Source organism: Mytilus californianus, unplaced genomic scaffold (assembly GCF_021869535.1).
Source record: "Mytilus californianus isolate M0D057914Y unplaced genomic scaffold, xbMytCali1.0.p SCAF_3, whole genome shotgun sequence".
In the NCBI taxonomy this organism is placed as follows: Eukaryota; Metazoa; Mollusca; class Bivalvia; order Mytilida; family Mytilidae; genus Mytilus; species Mytilus californianus.
Window position 1 is genome coordinate 56,959,408 of NW_026262679.1, and position 15,468 is coordinate 56,974,875.

At 32.7% G+C, this 15,468-nt stretch overlaps 1 protein-coding gene across 1 annotated transcript; it reads left to right on the plus strand.

The window, feature by feature from the left end:
• Positions 1-901: 901 nt before the first annotated feature.
• On the plus strand, positions 902-10,931 carry LOC127733538 (40S ribosomal protein S17-like; the record flags this gene model as incomplete). The annotated part of the gene is made up of 4 exons (XM_052242888.1): positions 902-1,098; positions 2,826-2,931; positions 3,567-3,635; positions 10,825-10,931. Coding segments are annotated over 4 exons (456 nt in total), but the record flags the coding sequence as incomplete, so codon positions are not given.
• Between the last annotated feature and the right edge of the window lie 4,537 nt (positions 10,932-15,468).

Consider the following 15,468-nt stretch of genomic DNA (forward strand, 5'->3'; position numbering starts at 1 on the left):
ACAAGTGCCTGTGCTATTGCCAGTATTGGAGCTAGGTAGCTCGGCTAACTGACTAACTGTACCCCTGAATAACTATGTGAACTCTTACCAGAGAATCCGGAGTTAACCATATCACCTTGAAGCGGTGCAGTTTATGTCAACACAGTTTTGCCATAATACCAGACGGCTAGAAATTTTTTCACATATATAAATTAGTACCATGGTACCTTTTGTATGCTGGTTGGTTAAAATTATATCAAGAAATTTTCATAAGTAATGATAAAATAAGTTACAATTTTCACTCCGAGGTATCAATGACCTCCTGCTTATTTTGGTTGCTGATGCACGCTGATGATAAATATAAAAATAAGATGATGTGGTATGATTGCCAATGAGACAACTCTCCACAAGAGATCAAATGACACAGAAATTAACAACTATAGGTCACCGTAAGGCCTTCAACAATGAGCAAAACCCATACCGCATAGTCAGCTATAAAAGGCCCTGATATGACAAATTTAAATCAATTCAAACAAGAAAACTAACAGCCTAATTTATGTACAAAATAATGAACGAAAAACAAATACAAATGTATGATACACCGAAACAAACTACAACCACTGAACTACAGGCTCCTGACTTGGGACAGGCACACACAGAATGTGGCGTGGGTTATGTTAGCCGGCGTCCAACCCTACCCCTAACCTGGGACAGAGGTTTAACAGTACAACATAAGAACAAACTATAAAAATAAAAATGTCACACTGTTAGTTCCCAATTTTTGGAAGGGGATATTACTGGGTAAACAATACTGATTATGCATATTAACAGGAAGTAGTATATAAAATTAATAATGTTGCTAGTATAATTCAGAAGTAAGGTTTATTTGCAAATTTCATTAAATTTTTAACCAATTTTGGTTTTTACATACTTACAATGGTTGTTAAAACTGCATTATTATTTTCAGGCTCGTGTCAGGACAAAGACGGTCAAAAAGGCTGCACGTGTCATTATAGAGAAATATTATACAAAGTTGACTCAAGATTTTCATACAAACAAAAGAGTATGCGAGGAGATTGCCATCTTACCTAGCAAGAAGCTGAGGAACAAAGTTGCTGGGTAAGTAATTGTCGCATGGATGATTAAATGGAGTAGTAGAAAATCATCCTGTTGGATTTTTCTTTTTAATAACAAAGTTTGAGGGCTAATTTTATTTAATGTGCTTTCTGTCATTTTTTTTAATGTTTGAAATAATTGTTATAAGAAAATGCAGGGTTCAACACTGACGCTAGTCCGCTAGCCCGAGGCTAGTAAAAATTAGGGAGGGCTAGTAAAGTTTTCATCACAGTAGTCCGACGGGCTAGTCAAAATTTTGTTTATAACTAGGAATTTTACAGAATTTTAATGGTCAACAAATCCCACATTTTTTGCTGACCTTTGCTGTCTTTATTGTACAGTTTATTCACGTATATTTTGATTGTCAGACATTTTTTAACATGAAAGGTACTTTTTGGGGAGGGGAAAGAAACTGAAACAATGATGGTACTTAATACATTGAAAACCACATGTGCTACAAACGCTGTGATGATTCTGATCAGAAACCTGGATCTCAAAAGTGCTTTCAGGATATCAAAATAATAAACATGAAAACGAAATTTACATACATTACTACCGATGTCATCACTGTTTGGGAAAATTGTACAACTTATTGAGAGTAATTTTAAGCCTTTTTTTTTTTTTTGTAATTGGGAATTTTCTTTAGGGGAAAAAGCTGTATTTCGGATGTAATTTGAGGCAAACAATATCCCTGACATATAAGATATACTAAAATATAGGTCTCTGGTAAAAATATACAGATTTTTAGGAATAAAATGTCGTCCTGCAAAAAAAAAAAAAACTGACAAACAACGAAGGAGTCCATGAAGAATTATGACAAAAAACAGCAAGGGCAAACCTTTCCTCTTTTGTTGGTGTATTTGTAAATCCCTTATTTACCCATCTTCATTAAAGACACTAGTAATAATGATAAGTAAATTGAGGAAGATGATGATCTAAAGGGGTCTTCAAAATAAGTCGAACACATTCTTAATATAGATAATTAAAATATGTGATTTTTTTTTTTTTTTTTTTTGGTATTTTTTATTAGCAAACCAGTGAAATTTCATGAAACAAAACATGTTCAAAACCTTCTGGAAATGCTCCAGAACACAGGATTTGGCTTCATTTGTATCAAAATTTTCTGGGGGGGCATGCCCTGAAACAAATTAGAAAGTTCTCAATATTTGCAATGCCATTCAATTTTACTTTGGGCTGCTAAATTCAGTAGCCCGTACATATTGTATTAAGAAGTGTGCTTGCAGCATTTTTTCTATTTTTCATCTTTGCTAGATATAAAAATGAGGTGACGTGGTATGAGTGCCAAAGAGGCAACTATCCACCAGTGTTAAAATGAAGTAGTAGTAAGCAATTATAGGCCACTGTATGTCCTTCAACAATCAATCGATTAATGGGATTTTTTAAAATAAAAATTGCATTGTTTTATTGGGGTTTATAGATTCAACATTTAATCTGCAAACAAGAAATTTTGAAATCATTTAATTCCAAAGTTAATTGTGTCTAAAATCATACACACACATATATTGATATTTTCATTTTCTCTGTCATCTGCAACTATATAAACTATATGTAGGATTGAAGAAATAAGTTATTGCCAAGATTAGAAATTAATACTAAGTTAACAATATTTATGTATGTTGACTTGATTTGGTTGTCATTTTCTCAGATGTTTAATGTTGCAAGAATTTCTTAAAGAATAAAGTTGTCATTTACTTTAACTTTATTTGTAGGTTTGTAACACATTTAATGAAGCGTATCCAGAGAGGCCCAGTACGTGGTATCTCCATCAAACTTCAAGAGGAAGAGAGAGAAAGGAGAGACAACTACGTACCAGAGGTAAGAATAACAATAGAATTATCATGCTTTACCTATAAAGATTGGTGTTGATGCAATCTCATACTATGTCGAGCGAGTTTGATTATTCTTCTTTTTTTTTTTTTAAGTCAGTAAAAACATTTGGTATAATAGTTGTAAGTAAAACTTTTTCTTTCAAGTGCCAGTTTGAAACAAGGACAGAAATATTCCTGATTCAAAAGGGACACAATCTTTTGAAAGGACTGCAAAAAATGCAAATATTACAATCTTTTATGTGATATGTTTACAGTTGTTTAGATCTGGTATTTCCTACAGTGATATTGTTAGACTTTCCCAGACACATGAAAAACAACGTCCTGTTAAAGAAGAGATATTTGTGATACTTGGTACATGTGTACCTTTGAAAGCACAAAAAATAGTATGATATTTGAATACATGTAAATTTGTTGTAATAGATACTTGCCACCATATCCTATTATATTTATTGTTAATTTGTTTTCGACCTGAATATACATTTACATGAAATACTTGCCACTGGGTTTTAATTTAACAACAATCAATCAAACTTCTAATTACTACAGTTATTAGATACCATGAAAAAGAATGCATTCCGTGAACATTTTATAGTATTTTTCTCAATCATTTTTTTTTTGCAGATCTCTTTCATTGACCAGAATGACATCATTGAAGTTGACCCAGACACCAAGGAGATGTTGAAGGCTTTGGTAAGTTACATTTACCTGTAGAATTTCTAGGCATATGGGTATCTAGACCATAAAATTAACTCTTAATTAACAAATTTGATGCGTCTGAAGCAATATTCTGAATTTTCAACGGGAACACTCAAATCCTAAAATTCGAAAGCCAGAGATGTATAAATACTAAGAGAGCTATATGAATGAAAGGAATAGCCAAAACCATCTAATGTCAATTTGTCTGAGGGAGTTGGAACCTTAGTATCTCATGATTTATTTTCACTTTGCCAAACATATAAATTTTGATTTTACCCAGCTCATTCGACAACTGTAAGTAATCTACATTATATTAAAGCAGATAAGATCAGAGAAATTCATGTTTATTTCAATGTCAGTTGAATTGATATAATTTTCTGGGGAAAATTAAAAAAAGTCCTTTCCATCTAGTGAAATTATCATCATCACAGATCAGATTTGGCACTGTGTCAACTAGATAATTCAGAATTTATTGACTGAAAGAATTAGCAATAGTTGGAATCACTGAAATTGAATGAATATTTGTTATTAGCTTTAGGAATTTTGTCATTTTTATACGACCGCAAAAAAATTTTTGTGGTCGTATATTGGTATGACGTCGGCGTCGTCGTCCGAAGACACATTAGTTTTCGCACTCTAACTTTAGTTTAAGTGAATGGATCTCTATGAAATTTTACCATAAGGTCCAATACCACAAAAGGAAGGTGGGGATTGATTTTGGGGGTTATGGTACCAACAGTTAAGGAATTAGGGGCCAAAAAGGGGCCAAAAATAAGCATTTTCTAGTTTCCAGACAATAACTGTGGAACGGTGTATGGATCTCTCTGAAATTATACTACAAGTTTCCATACCACAAAGGGATGGTTAGGATTTGCTTTGGGGGGTTATTGCTCAAACCGTTTAAGAATTAGGGGCAAAAAAGGGGGAAAAACAAGGTTGCCTTCTTTAATGGACAAATACTTTAGTACAAAACATAATTTAAAGCAGTGTAAGGGAGATAAATCAAATACATCATTGAAATTATCTCCCTTACACTGCTTTTAAATTATGTATAAAGTAATGGTTAATGAACAATTAAGATAATTTAAAACAGTGTAAGGGAGGTAATCCAAATACAACGTTTGGTTACTTCCCTTACACTGCTTTTAAATTATGTTTAAAGAAATGCATATTTATAAAGGAAGACCAGTATGGCGCATTAGATTTGTGAAATCTTTGACCACATTTATTTATTTGTTTTGCCGAATCTAACCGTGTATTTAGATTTTTAATTTTGGGTCCAGTTTTCAAATTGGTCTTCATTAAGGTCCAAAGGGTCCAAAATTAAACTTTGTTTGATTTTAACAAAAATTGAATATATGGGGTTCTTTGATATGCTGAATCTAAACATGTATTTAGATTTTTGATTTTTGGCCCAGTTTTCAAGTTGGTCCAAATTGGGGTCCAAAATTAAACTTTGTTTGATTTCAACAAAAATTGAATATATGGGGTTCTTTGATATGCTGAATCTAACCATGTATTTAGATTTTTTATTTGTGGACCCTGCTATCAAATTGGTCCATATTGAGGTCAAAAGGGTCCAAAATTAAACTTTGTTTGATTTCATCAAAAAATGAATTATTGGGGTTCTTTGATATGCCAAATCTAACCGTGTATTTAGATTTTTAATTTTGGGTCCCGTTTTTTAAATTGGTCTACATTAAGGTCCAAAGGGTCCAAAATTAAACTTAGTTTGATTTTAACAAAAATTGAATTCTTGGGGTTCTTTGATATGCTGAATCTAAACATGTGTTTAGATTTTTGATTATGGGCCCAGTTTTCAAGTTGGTCCAAGTTGGGGTCCAAAATTAAACTTTGTTTGATTTCAACAAAAATTAAATATATGGGGTTCTTTGATATGCTGAATCTTACCATGTATTTAGATTTTTTATTTGTGGGCCCGCTATCAAATTGGTTCATATTGAGGTCAAAAGGGTCCAAAATTAAACTTTGTTTGATTTCATCAAAAATTGAATTATTGGGGTTCTTTGATATGCCAAATCTAACCGTGTATTTAGATTTTTAATTTTGGGTCCCGTTTTTTAAATTGGTCTACATTAAGGTCCAAAGGGTCCAAAATTAAACTTAGTTTGATTTTAACAAAAATTGAATTTTTGGGGTTCTTTGATATGCTGAATCTAAACATCTGTTTAGATCTTTGATTATGGGCCAAGTTTTTAAGTTGGTCCAAGTTGGGGTCCAAAATTAAACTTTGTTTGATTTCAACAAAAATTGAATATATGGGGTTCTTTGATATGCTGAATCTAAACATGTATTTAGATTTTAGATTTTTGGCCCAGTTTTCAAGTTGGTCCAAATTGGGGTCCAAAATTAAACTTTGTTTGATTTCAACAAAAATTGAATATATGGGGTTCTTTGATATGCTGAATCTTACCATGTATTTAGATTTTTTATTTTTGGGCCCGCTATCAAATTGGTTCATATTGAGGTCAAAAGGGTCCAAAATTAAACTTTGTTTGATTTCATCAAAAATTGAATTATTGGGGTTCTTTGATATGCCAAATCTAACCGTGTTTTTAGATTTTTAATTTTGGGTCCCGTTTTTTAAATTGGTCTACATTAAGGTCCAAAGGGTCCAAAATTAAACTTAGTTTGAATTTTACAAAAATTGAATTCTTGGGGTACTTTGATCTGTTGAATCTAAACATGTGTTTAGATTTTTATACGACCGCAAAAATTAAAAATTTTTTGGTCGTATATTGGTATGACGTTGGCGTCGTCGTCGTCGTCGTCGTTGTCGTCGTCGTCGTCCAGCGTCGTCCGAAGACACATTGGTTTTCGCACTCTAACTTTAGTTTAAGTGAATGGATCTCCATGAAATTTCACCTTAAGGTTCAATACCACAAAAGGAAGGTTGGGATTGATTTTGGGGGTTATGGTACCAACAGTTAAGGAATTAGGGGCCAAAAAGGGGCCAAAAATAAGCATTTTTGTAACTTTCAGACAATAACTTGTGTGTAAGTGTATGGATCTCTCTGACATTGTACCACAAGGTTCCATATCACAAAGGGAAGGCTGTAATTGATTTTGGGGGTAATTGCCTCAAAATTTTAGGAATTAGGGGCCAAAAAAGGGGCAAAAAACAAGCATTTTTCTAGTTTCATGACAATAACTTGTGTGTAAGTGTTTGGATATTTCTGAAATTGTACTACAAGGTTTCATATCACAAAGGGAAAGCTGGAATTGAGTTTGGGGGTAATTGCCCGAAACGTTTAGGAATTGGGGGCCAAAAAGGGGCCAAAAATAAGCATTTTTCTAGTTTCCAGACAATAACTTGTGTTCAAGTGTATGGATCTCTCTGAAATTGTACTGCAAGGTACCATACCACAAAGGGAAGGCTGGGATTGAGTTTGGGGGTGATGAATCATAAGGGGGTTCAAAAAATTGGGGGGGGGGGATTTTTTTTTTTTTTTTTTCTTTTTTTCCTTTTTTTTTTCTTTTAAAATTTTCCATTTTAAGTTGGTTATTTCTGATTTATATTTAAAAGCAAATAATAATGATATGGTAGGAGATACACACCAAACAGGATGTGTAAATTATTATATAATAAGTATTGTGCAATAGCAAGAAATTTTCAATTGCACAGTATTGCACAATAGCAAGAAATCTTCAATTGCACAGTATTGCGCAATAGCAAGAAATCTTCAATTTAACAGTATTGCGCAATAGCAAGAAATATCCAATAGCACAATATTGCGCAATAGCAAGAAATTGTCAATTGTACAGTATTGCGCAATAGCAAGAAATATTCAATTGCACAGTATTGTGCAAAAGAAGATACTTCGTATAAATTGCTTATTTCTTGATCAATTTCAATGGGGTTTTATTCTTGAATTCTTGGGGTTCTTTAATATGCTGAATCTAACCGTGTATTAAGTTTTTGGATTTTGGGCCCCGTTTTTAAATTGGTTCACATTGAGGTCCAAAGGGTCCAAAATTAAACTTTGTTTGATTTCATCAAAAATTGAATTATTGGGGTTCTTTGATATGCCGAATCTAACCGTGTATTTAGATTTTTAATTTTGGGTCCCGTTTTTTAAAGTTGTCTACATTAAGGTCCAAAGGGTCCAAAATTAAACTTAGTTTGATTTTAACAAAAATTGAATTCTTAGGGTTCTTTGATATGCTGAATCTAAACATGTGTTTAGATTTTTGATTATGGGCCCAGTTTTCTAGTTGGTCCAAGTTGGGGTCCAAAATTAAACTTTGTTTGATTTCAACAAAAATTGAATATATGGGGTTCTTTGATATGCTGAATCTAAACATGTATTTAGATTTTAGATTTTTGGCCCAGTTTTCAAGTTGGTCCAAATTGGGGTCCAAAATTAAACTTTGTTTGATTTCAACAAAAATTGAATATATGGGGTTCTTTGATATGCTGAATCTTACCATGTATTTAGATTTTTTATTTGTGGGCCCGCTATCAAATTGGTTCATATTGAGGTCAAAAGGGTCCAAAATTAAACTTAGTTTGATTTTAACAAAAATTGAATTCTTCGGGTACTTTGATATGCTGAATCTAAACATGTGTTTAGATTTTTGATTATGGGCCCAGTTTTCTAGTTGGTCCAAGTTGGGGTCCAAAATTAAACTTTGTTTGATTTCAACAAAAATTGAATATATGGGGTTCTTTGATATGCTGAATCTAAACATGTATTTAGATTTTAGATTTTTGGCCCAGTTTTCAAGTTGGTCCAAAATGGGGTCCAAAATTAAACTTTGTTTGATTTCAACAAAAATTGAATATATGGGGTTCTTTGATATGCTGAATCTTACCATGTATTTAGATTTTTTATTTGTGGGCCCGCTATCAAATTGGTTCATATTGAGGTCAAAAGGGTCCAAAATTAAACTTTGTTTGATTTCATCAAAAATTGAATTATTGGGGTTCTTTGATATGCCAAATCTAACCGTGTATTTAGATTTTTAATTTTGGGTCCTGTTTTTTAAATTGGTCTACATTAAGGTCCAAAGGGTCCAAAATTAAACTTAGTTTGATTTTAACAAAAATTGAATTCTTCGGGTACTTTGATATGCTGAATCTAAACATGTGTTTAGATTTTTTATTATGGGACCAGTTTTCAAGTTTGTCCAAGTTGGGGTCCAAAATTAAACTTTGTTTGATTTCAACAAAAATTGAATATATGGGGTTCTTTGATATGCTGAATCTAACCATGTATTTTGATTTTGGACATTGGACCATAATAGGTAAATTAAAAAAATTGAAGTTCTTAGACCACATTCTTTCTGTGTCAGAAACCTATGCTGTGTCAAATATTTAATCACAATCCAAATTCAGAGCTGTATCAAGCTTGAATGTTGTGTCCATACTTGCCCCAACTGTTCAGGGTTCGACCTCTGCGGTCGTATCAAGCTGCGCCCAGCGAAGCATTTTATTGATTATGGGACCAGTTTTCAAGTTTGTCCAAGTTGGGGTCCAAAATAAAACTTTGTTTGATTTCAACAAAAATTGAATATATGGGGTTCTTTGATATGCTGAATCTTACCATGTATTTAGATTTTTTATTTGTGGGCCCGCTATCAAATTGGTTCATATTGAGGTCAAAAGGGTCCAAAATTAAACTTTGTTTGATTTCATCAAAAATTGAATTATTGGGGTTCTTTGATATGCCAAATCTAACCGTGTATTTAGATTTTTAATTTTGGGTCCAGTTTTATAAATTGGTCTACATTAAGGTCCAAAGGGTCCAAAATTAAACTTAGTTTGATTTTAACAAAAATTGAATTTTTGGGGTTCTTTGATATGCTGAATCTAAACATCTGTTTAGATTTTTGATTATGGGCCAAGTTTTTAAGTTGGTCCAAGTTGGGGTCCACAATTAAACTTTGTTTGATTTCAACAAAAATTGAATATATGGGGTTCTTTGATATGCTGAATCTAAACATGTATTTAGATTTTAGATTTTTGGCCCAGTTTTCAAGTTGGTCCAAATTGGGGTCCAAAATTAAACTTTGTGTTTGATTTCAACAAAAATTGAATATATGGGTTTCTTTGATATGCTGAATCTTACCATGTATTTAGATTTTTTATTTTTGGGCCCGCTATCAAATTGGTTCATATTGAGGTCAAAAGGGTCCAAAATTAAACTTTGTTTGATTTCATCAAAAATTGAATTATTGGGGTTCTTTGATATGCCAAATCTAACCGTGTTCTTAGATTTTTAATTTTGGGTCCCGTTTTTTAAATTGGTCTACATTAAGGTCCAAAGGGTCCAAAATTAAACTTAGTTTGAATTTTACAAAAATTGAATTCTTGGGGTACTTTGATCTGCTGAATCTAAACATGTGTTTAGATTTTTGATTATGGGACCAGTTTTCAAGTTTGTCCAAGTTGGGGTCCAAAATAAAACTTTGTTTGATTTCAACAAAAATTGAATATATGGGGTTCTTTGATATGCTGAATCTAACCATTTATTTTGATTTTGGACATTGGACCATAATAGGTAAATTAAAAAAATTGAAGTTCTTAGACCACTTTCTCTCTGTGTCAGAAACCTATGCTGTGTCAAATATTTAATCACAATCCAAATTCAGAGCTGTATCAAGCTTGAATGTTGTGTCCATACTTGCCCCAACTGTTCAGGGTTCGACCGCCTGCAGTCGTATCAAGCTGCTCCCAGCGAAGCATTTTATTGAAGATAAGATTTATGTAAAGAGGAAGCTGTTTGAAGTAAATTTTATGGTGTCTGGTATAAAATATCTGATATGTAAACTTAAGCTTAAACCATGGTAAACAAATCAGCAACTATGGACAAAAAAGAAAACATCTATGTATTCATATTTAAATTCCTACCTGTTGAGTCTTTATGTCCGATATAAATGATTCAAAAGTAGATTGGCCAAATCTAGAAGTAGAAGACTTTTTGTAAGCTACTTGTTTTTTTTTAAGGCAAGAATTGAAGTTATTGAATACATCTTAAACTGAAACTATTTCCTAAATAGTTCATGCACACAAATAGAAAGATTTCTGAATAAAACCTTAAAAGTAGGGGATATATCTCCAATTGGTATAGAAATTGATTAGCTATGAAATAAACAAACTTAACATCCCTAATTATTGGCACACATGAATTATTATTATTGAACTCTTATTTATTTACAGGACTTTGGCAACCTCCAGGGACTACAGGTCACCCAGCCAGTTTCATCTGTCCAGAGATTTAGTGGTCCAAACAGACCAAATTAAATAAAACTTCTAATGGACAATTATTTCATGCTTCAGTTATTAAAGCCAGTGCTATTAAAGTGGGATGGCAAACTTCAAAGAGATGTTGGTTAAATGAAATAAGGAAGTCAACATTGTCATCTGTTGAAACCTCCATTTTGATACATGTTAATTTTTGTACAGCAATTAATGTGGTCTGAAATTTAGAAACCTACCTGTTAGACCAATTTTTGGAGAAAGAGATAAAAATCCCTCTAATCAAAATTTTATCCCCATATTTTTCTTATTTTCTGAAGTTAACAACAATGAAATGAGTATGTTACTTGTCAACATCAAATGCAACACTCTTGACATCCCGTTTTTCAGATTAATCTTTCATTGAGTAACACAGTTGGAACAAGGAAGATAAAAACATACAATCACAGTGCTTACAATGATAATATCAATACACAAAGTGTAGATCATAATTCACATGATCTTTTTCTCTGGTTCTATTAGAACCTATTCAAAATTATATGAATAAATGGAGATAATCGAACATGTGCGACAGCAACTCAACAAAAACATATTAAGTGATGTCTTCCTGTCATGGTCTTCTGACCTTTCGTTATTTTCGTCCTCTTCGAGTCAGGTTAATTTTTATGGATAAGGTCTGCTTTTCAATATCAGAGTTCATCTCTTTAATCATTGCAAAACGCCACACATTTTAGAGTCAACTTTTTGTTTTGTTTAAATCAGTGCATGAATGAAAAAGATGTTTTATTGCAAAAGAAATAACGTTTCCCCAGAGTCAGTTGGACTTGGTCAGGCTATTCATATTTTTATACGACCGCAAAAAATTTTTTGCGGTCGTATATTAATATGACGTTGTCGTTGTCGTCCGAAGACACATTGGTTTTCATACTCTAACTTTAGTTTAAGTGAATGGATCTCTTTGAAATTTAACCATAAGGTTAAATACCACAAAAGGAAAGGTGGGATTGATTTTGGGGGTTATGGTACCAACAGTTAAGGAATTAGGAATATCTGCAAATGTTGCATCTTTTTTTTTTACAAAAAAAATCCATATGAAAGATTTGACACTATATTTTAAATTCTATTATAAAATAGATTAAGTTAGCACTATGGTAAATTTAAATGGGTAATTATGGTTGCAAACTCCATTGGAAATTTGAATTGAGATTATGACCATATCTTGAGGAAAAGAATTTTTTGGGGGTAAAAAGAAATTGTGGGGGGGTCAATTTTTTCTCATTTCAGATTTCAGAAATTAAATGAATTATTCTTCAAATATTTTTTTTTTTTCAAATATTGAAAAATTTCAAGAAGTAATCTTTAATTGCACAGTATGGCGCATTAGATTTGTAAAATCTTTGACCACATTTATTTATTTGTTATGCCGAATCTTACCGTGTATTTAGATTTTTAATTTTGGGTCCAGTTTTCAAATTGGTCTACATTAAGGTCGAAAAGGTCCAAAATTAAACTTTGATTGATTTCAACAAAAATTGAATATATGGGGTTCTTTGATATGCTGAATCTAACCATGAATTTAGATTTTTTATTGTGGACCCCGCTATCAAATTGGTTCATATTGAGGTCAAAAGGGTCCAAAATTAAACTTCATTTGATTTCATCAAAAATTGAATTATTGGGGTTCTTTGATATGCCAAATCTAACCGTGTATTTAGATTTTTAATTTTGGGTCCTGTTTTTATACGACTGCAAACAAATTTTGCGGTCGTATATTGGTATGACGTTGGCGTCGTCGTCGTCCGAAGACACATTGGTTTTCGCACTCTAACTTTAGTTTAACTGAATGAATCTCTATGAAATTTTACCATAAGGTTCAATACCACAAAAGGAAGGTGGGGATTGATTTTGGGGGTTATGGTACCAACAGTTAAGGAATTAGGGGCCAAAAATAAGCATTTTTGTAACTTCCAGACATAACTTGTGTGTTAGTGTATGGATCTCTCTTGACATTGTACCACAAGGTTCCATATCACAAAGGGAATGCTGGGATTGATTTTGGGGGTAATTGCCTCCAAAATTTAGGAATTGGGGGCCAAAAAGGGGCAAAAAACAAGCATTTTTCAAGTTTCATGACAATAACTTGTGTGTAAGTGTATGGATCTCTCTGACATTGTACCACAAGGTTCCATATCACAAAGGGAATGCTGGGATTGATTTTGGGGGTAATTTCCTCCAAATTTTAGGAATTCGGGGCCAAAAAGGGGCAAAAAACAAGAATTTTTCTAGTTTCATGACAATAACTTGTGTGTAAGTGTATTGATCTTTATGAAATTGTACTACAAGGTTCCATATCACAAAGGGAAAGCTGGAATTGAGTTTGGGGGTAATTGCCCAAAACGTTTAGGAAAAAGGGGCCAAAAATGAGCTTATTTCTAGTTTCCAGACAATAACTTGTGTTCAAGTGTATGAATCTCTCTGAAATTGTACTGCAAGGTACCATATCACAAAGGGGAGGCTGGGATTGATTTTGGGGGTAATTGCCTCAAAATTTTAGGAATTAGGGGCCATAAAGGGGCAAAAAAACGAGCATTTTTCTAGTTTCAGGACAATAACTTGTGTGTAAGTGTATGGATCTTTATGAAATTGTACTGCAAGGTTCCATATCTCAAAAGGAAAGCTGGGTTTGAGTTTGGGGGTAATTTCCCTAAATGTTTAGAAATTTGGGGCCAAAAAACAAGCATTTTTCTTGTTTCCAGACAATAACTTGTGTTCAAGTGTATGGATCTCTGTGAAATTGTACTGCAAGGTACCATACCACAAAGGGAAGGCTGGGATTGAGTTTGGGGGTGATGAATCATAAGGGGGTTCAAAAAATGGGTGGGGGGGGGGGTTTTTTCGTTTTTTTCTTTAAAATTTTCCATTTTAAATTGGTTATTTCTGATTTATATATAAAAGCAAATAATTATGATATGATTTGAATAGGTAAATTAAATTTTTTTAAGTTCTTAGACCACATTCATTCTGTGTCAGAAACCTATGCTGTGTCAAATATTTAATTACAATCCAAATTTAGTGCTGTATCAAGCTTGAATGTTGTGTCCATACTTGCCCCAACTGTTCAGGGTTCGACCTCTGCGGTCGTATCAAGCTGCGCTCCAGCGGAGCATTTTATTTGGCATGTTAAACTGTCCCATTGAATAAAAACAATAGCTATTGTTTCCTGTGGAGTTTATTCAGTTTGACATTTCTAATGAGAAAAATAAAACAGAAAAGAGAAAAAGTGATCATACAGGAATACTCCAGTAATTAAATACATATTATGCAAGTAAAAAATGTATGAAGTGTGTATCCTGTCATAAAGGTTCGTATACACAGGGGAACTTGGTTTTGTTCGATGTGCTGTAAAGATACAAAGTGGTGTATGGTTGGCATAGAGACAATCATACAAAAGCCATGTTATTGGAGATTTTTTTTTATCTGCATGTAAAGAAAATGAAAATAAAAATATGGAAGCTGTAGCTGACAATGACAACATAATTTTCTTTACCTATACTGAACAGATCTGCTTTCCAGTGCAGGTGTAAAATTTCAACCTTTGATCTTGATAGACTTGACTAACCTAAACTGTTTTTTTTTGTTTTTTTTACTAACATATTCATGATATTTGCCACTGGATGTTGAGCAAACTAATCATCAAGCGACTTAAAGGAAGCAATACCTAAAAACCAGACTTCCAAGTTGGATTTAACGAAATAATGACATAATTATTCTTACTAATTTATTATATTAAAATTATGTAGCACTTCATCAATCCTGTATCGAAATATAAACTGATAACTTCCGCTGAATATTAAAACCAGTCTCATCACTACTTTTTCTTCTCGTATCAGATCATGAAGATCCTCCCAATGCCAACACTTATCTTTATTTGACTCACAGCGGTTGATATAAATTCAGAAATTATTGGGTGCATTTATTATTGCAAACTTTGAAGATAGGAAAAAATGTGAAATTAATTATTACGATTTAAGGAAAATATGCATACAAATCTTTTTTGTATTAGATGTCAGAATGCAAGTTCTCACTATTGCGATACTCACTTAGTGGCATTATTTGCATTAATAAAAACCTTGCAATAATTTCTGAATTTACAGTATCATGATCAGCTTGCAAAACATTTACATTGACTGTCTTTGTGCTGACTTGTCCCAATAATAGAACTGTAATAAACCATAATTCCTATTAAGAAAACCTATCAAAAACCAAAAACTTTCATGTGTGTTTTGTGTAGTTTGAACCATTTAAAATGAATAAAACACTCTTCTGTTTTTTTGGGAACATCTATATTGTATTAATAAATTAACCCATATGTTCTTTTTATACGACAGCAAAAAAAAATTGCGGTCGTATATTGGTATGACGTTGGCGTCGTCGTCGTTGTCCGAAGACACAGTGGCTTTCGCACTCTAACTTTAGTTTAACTGAATGAATCTCTATGAAATTTTACCATAAGGTTCAATACCACAAAAGGAAGGTTGGGATTGATTTTGGGGGTTGTGGTACCAACAGTTAAGGAATTGGGGGCCAAAAATAAGCATTTTTGTA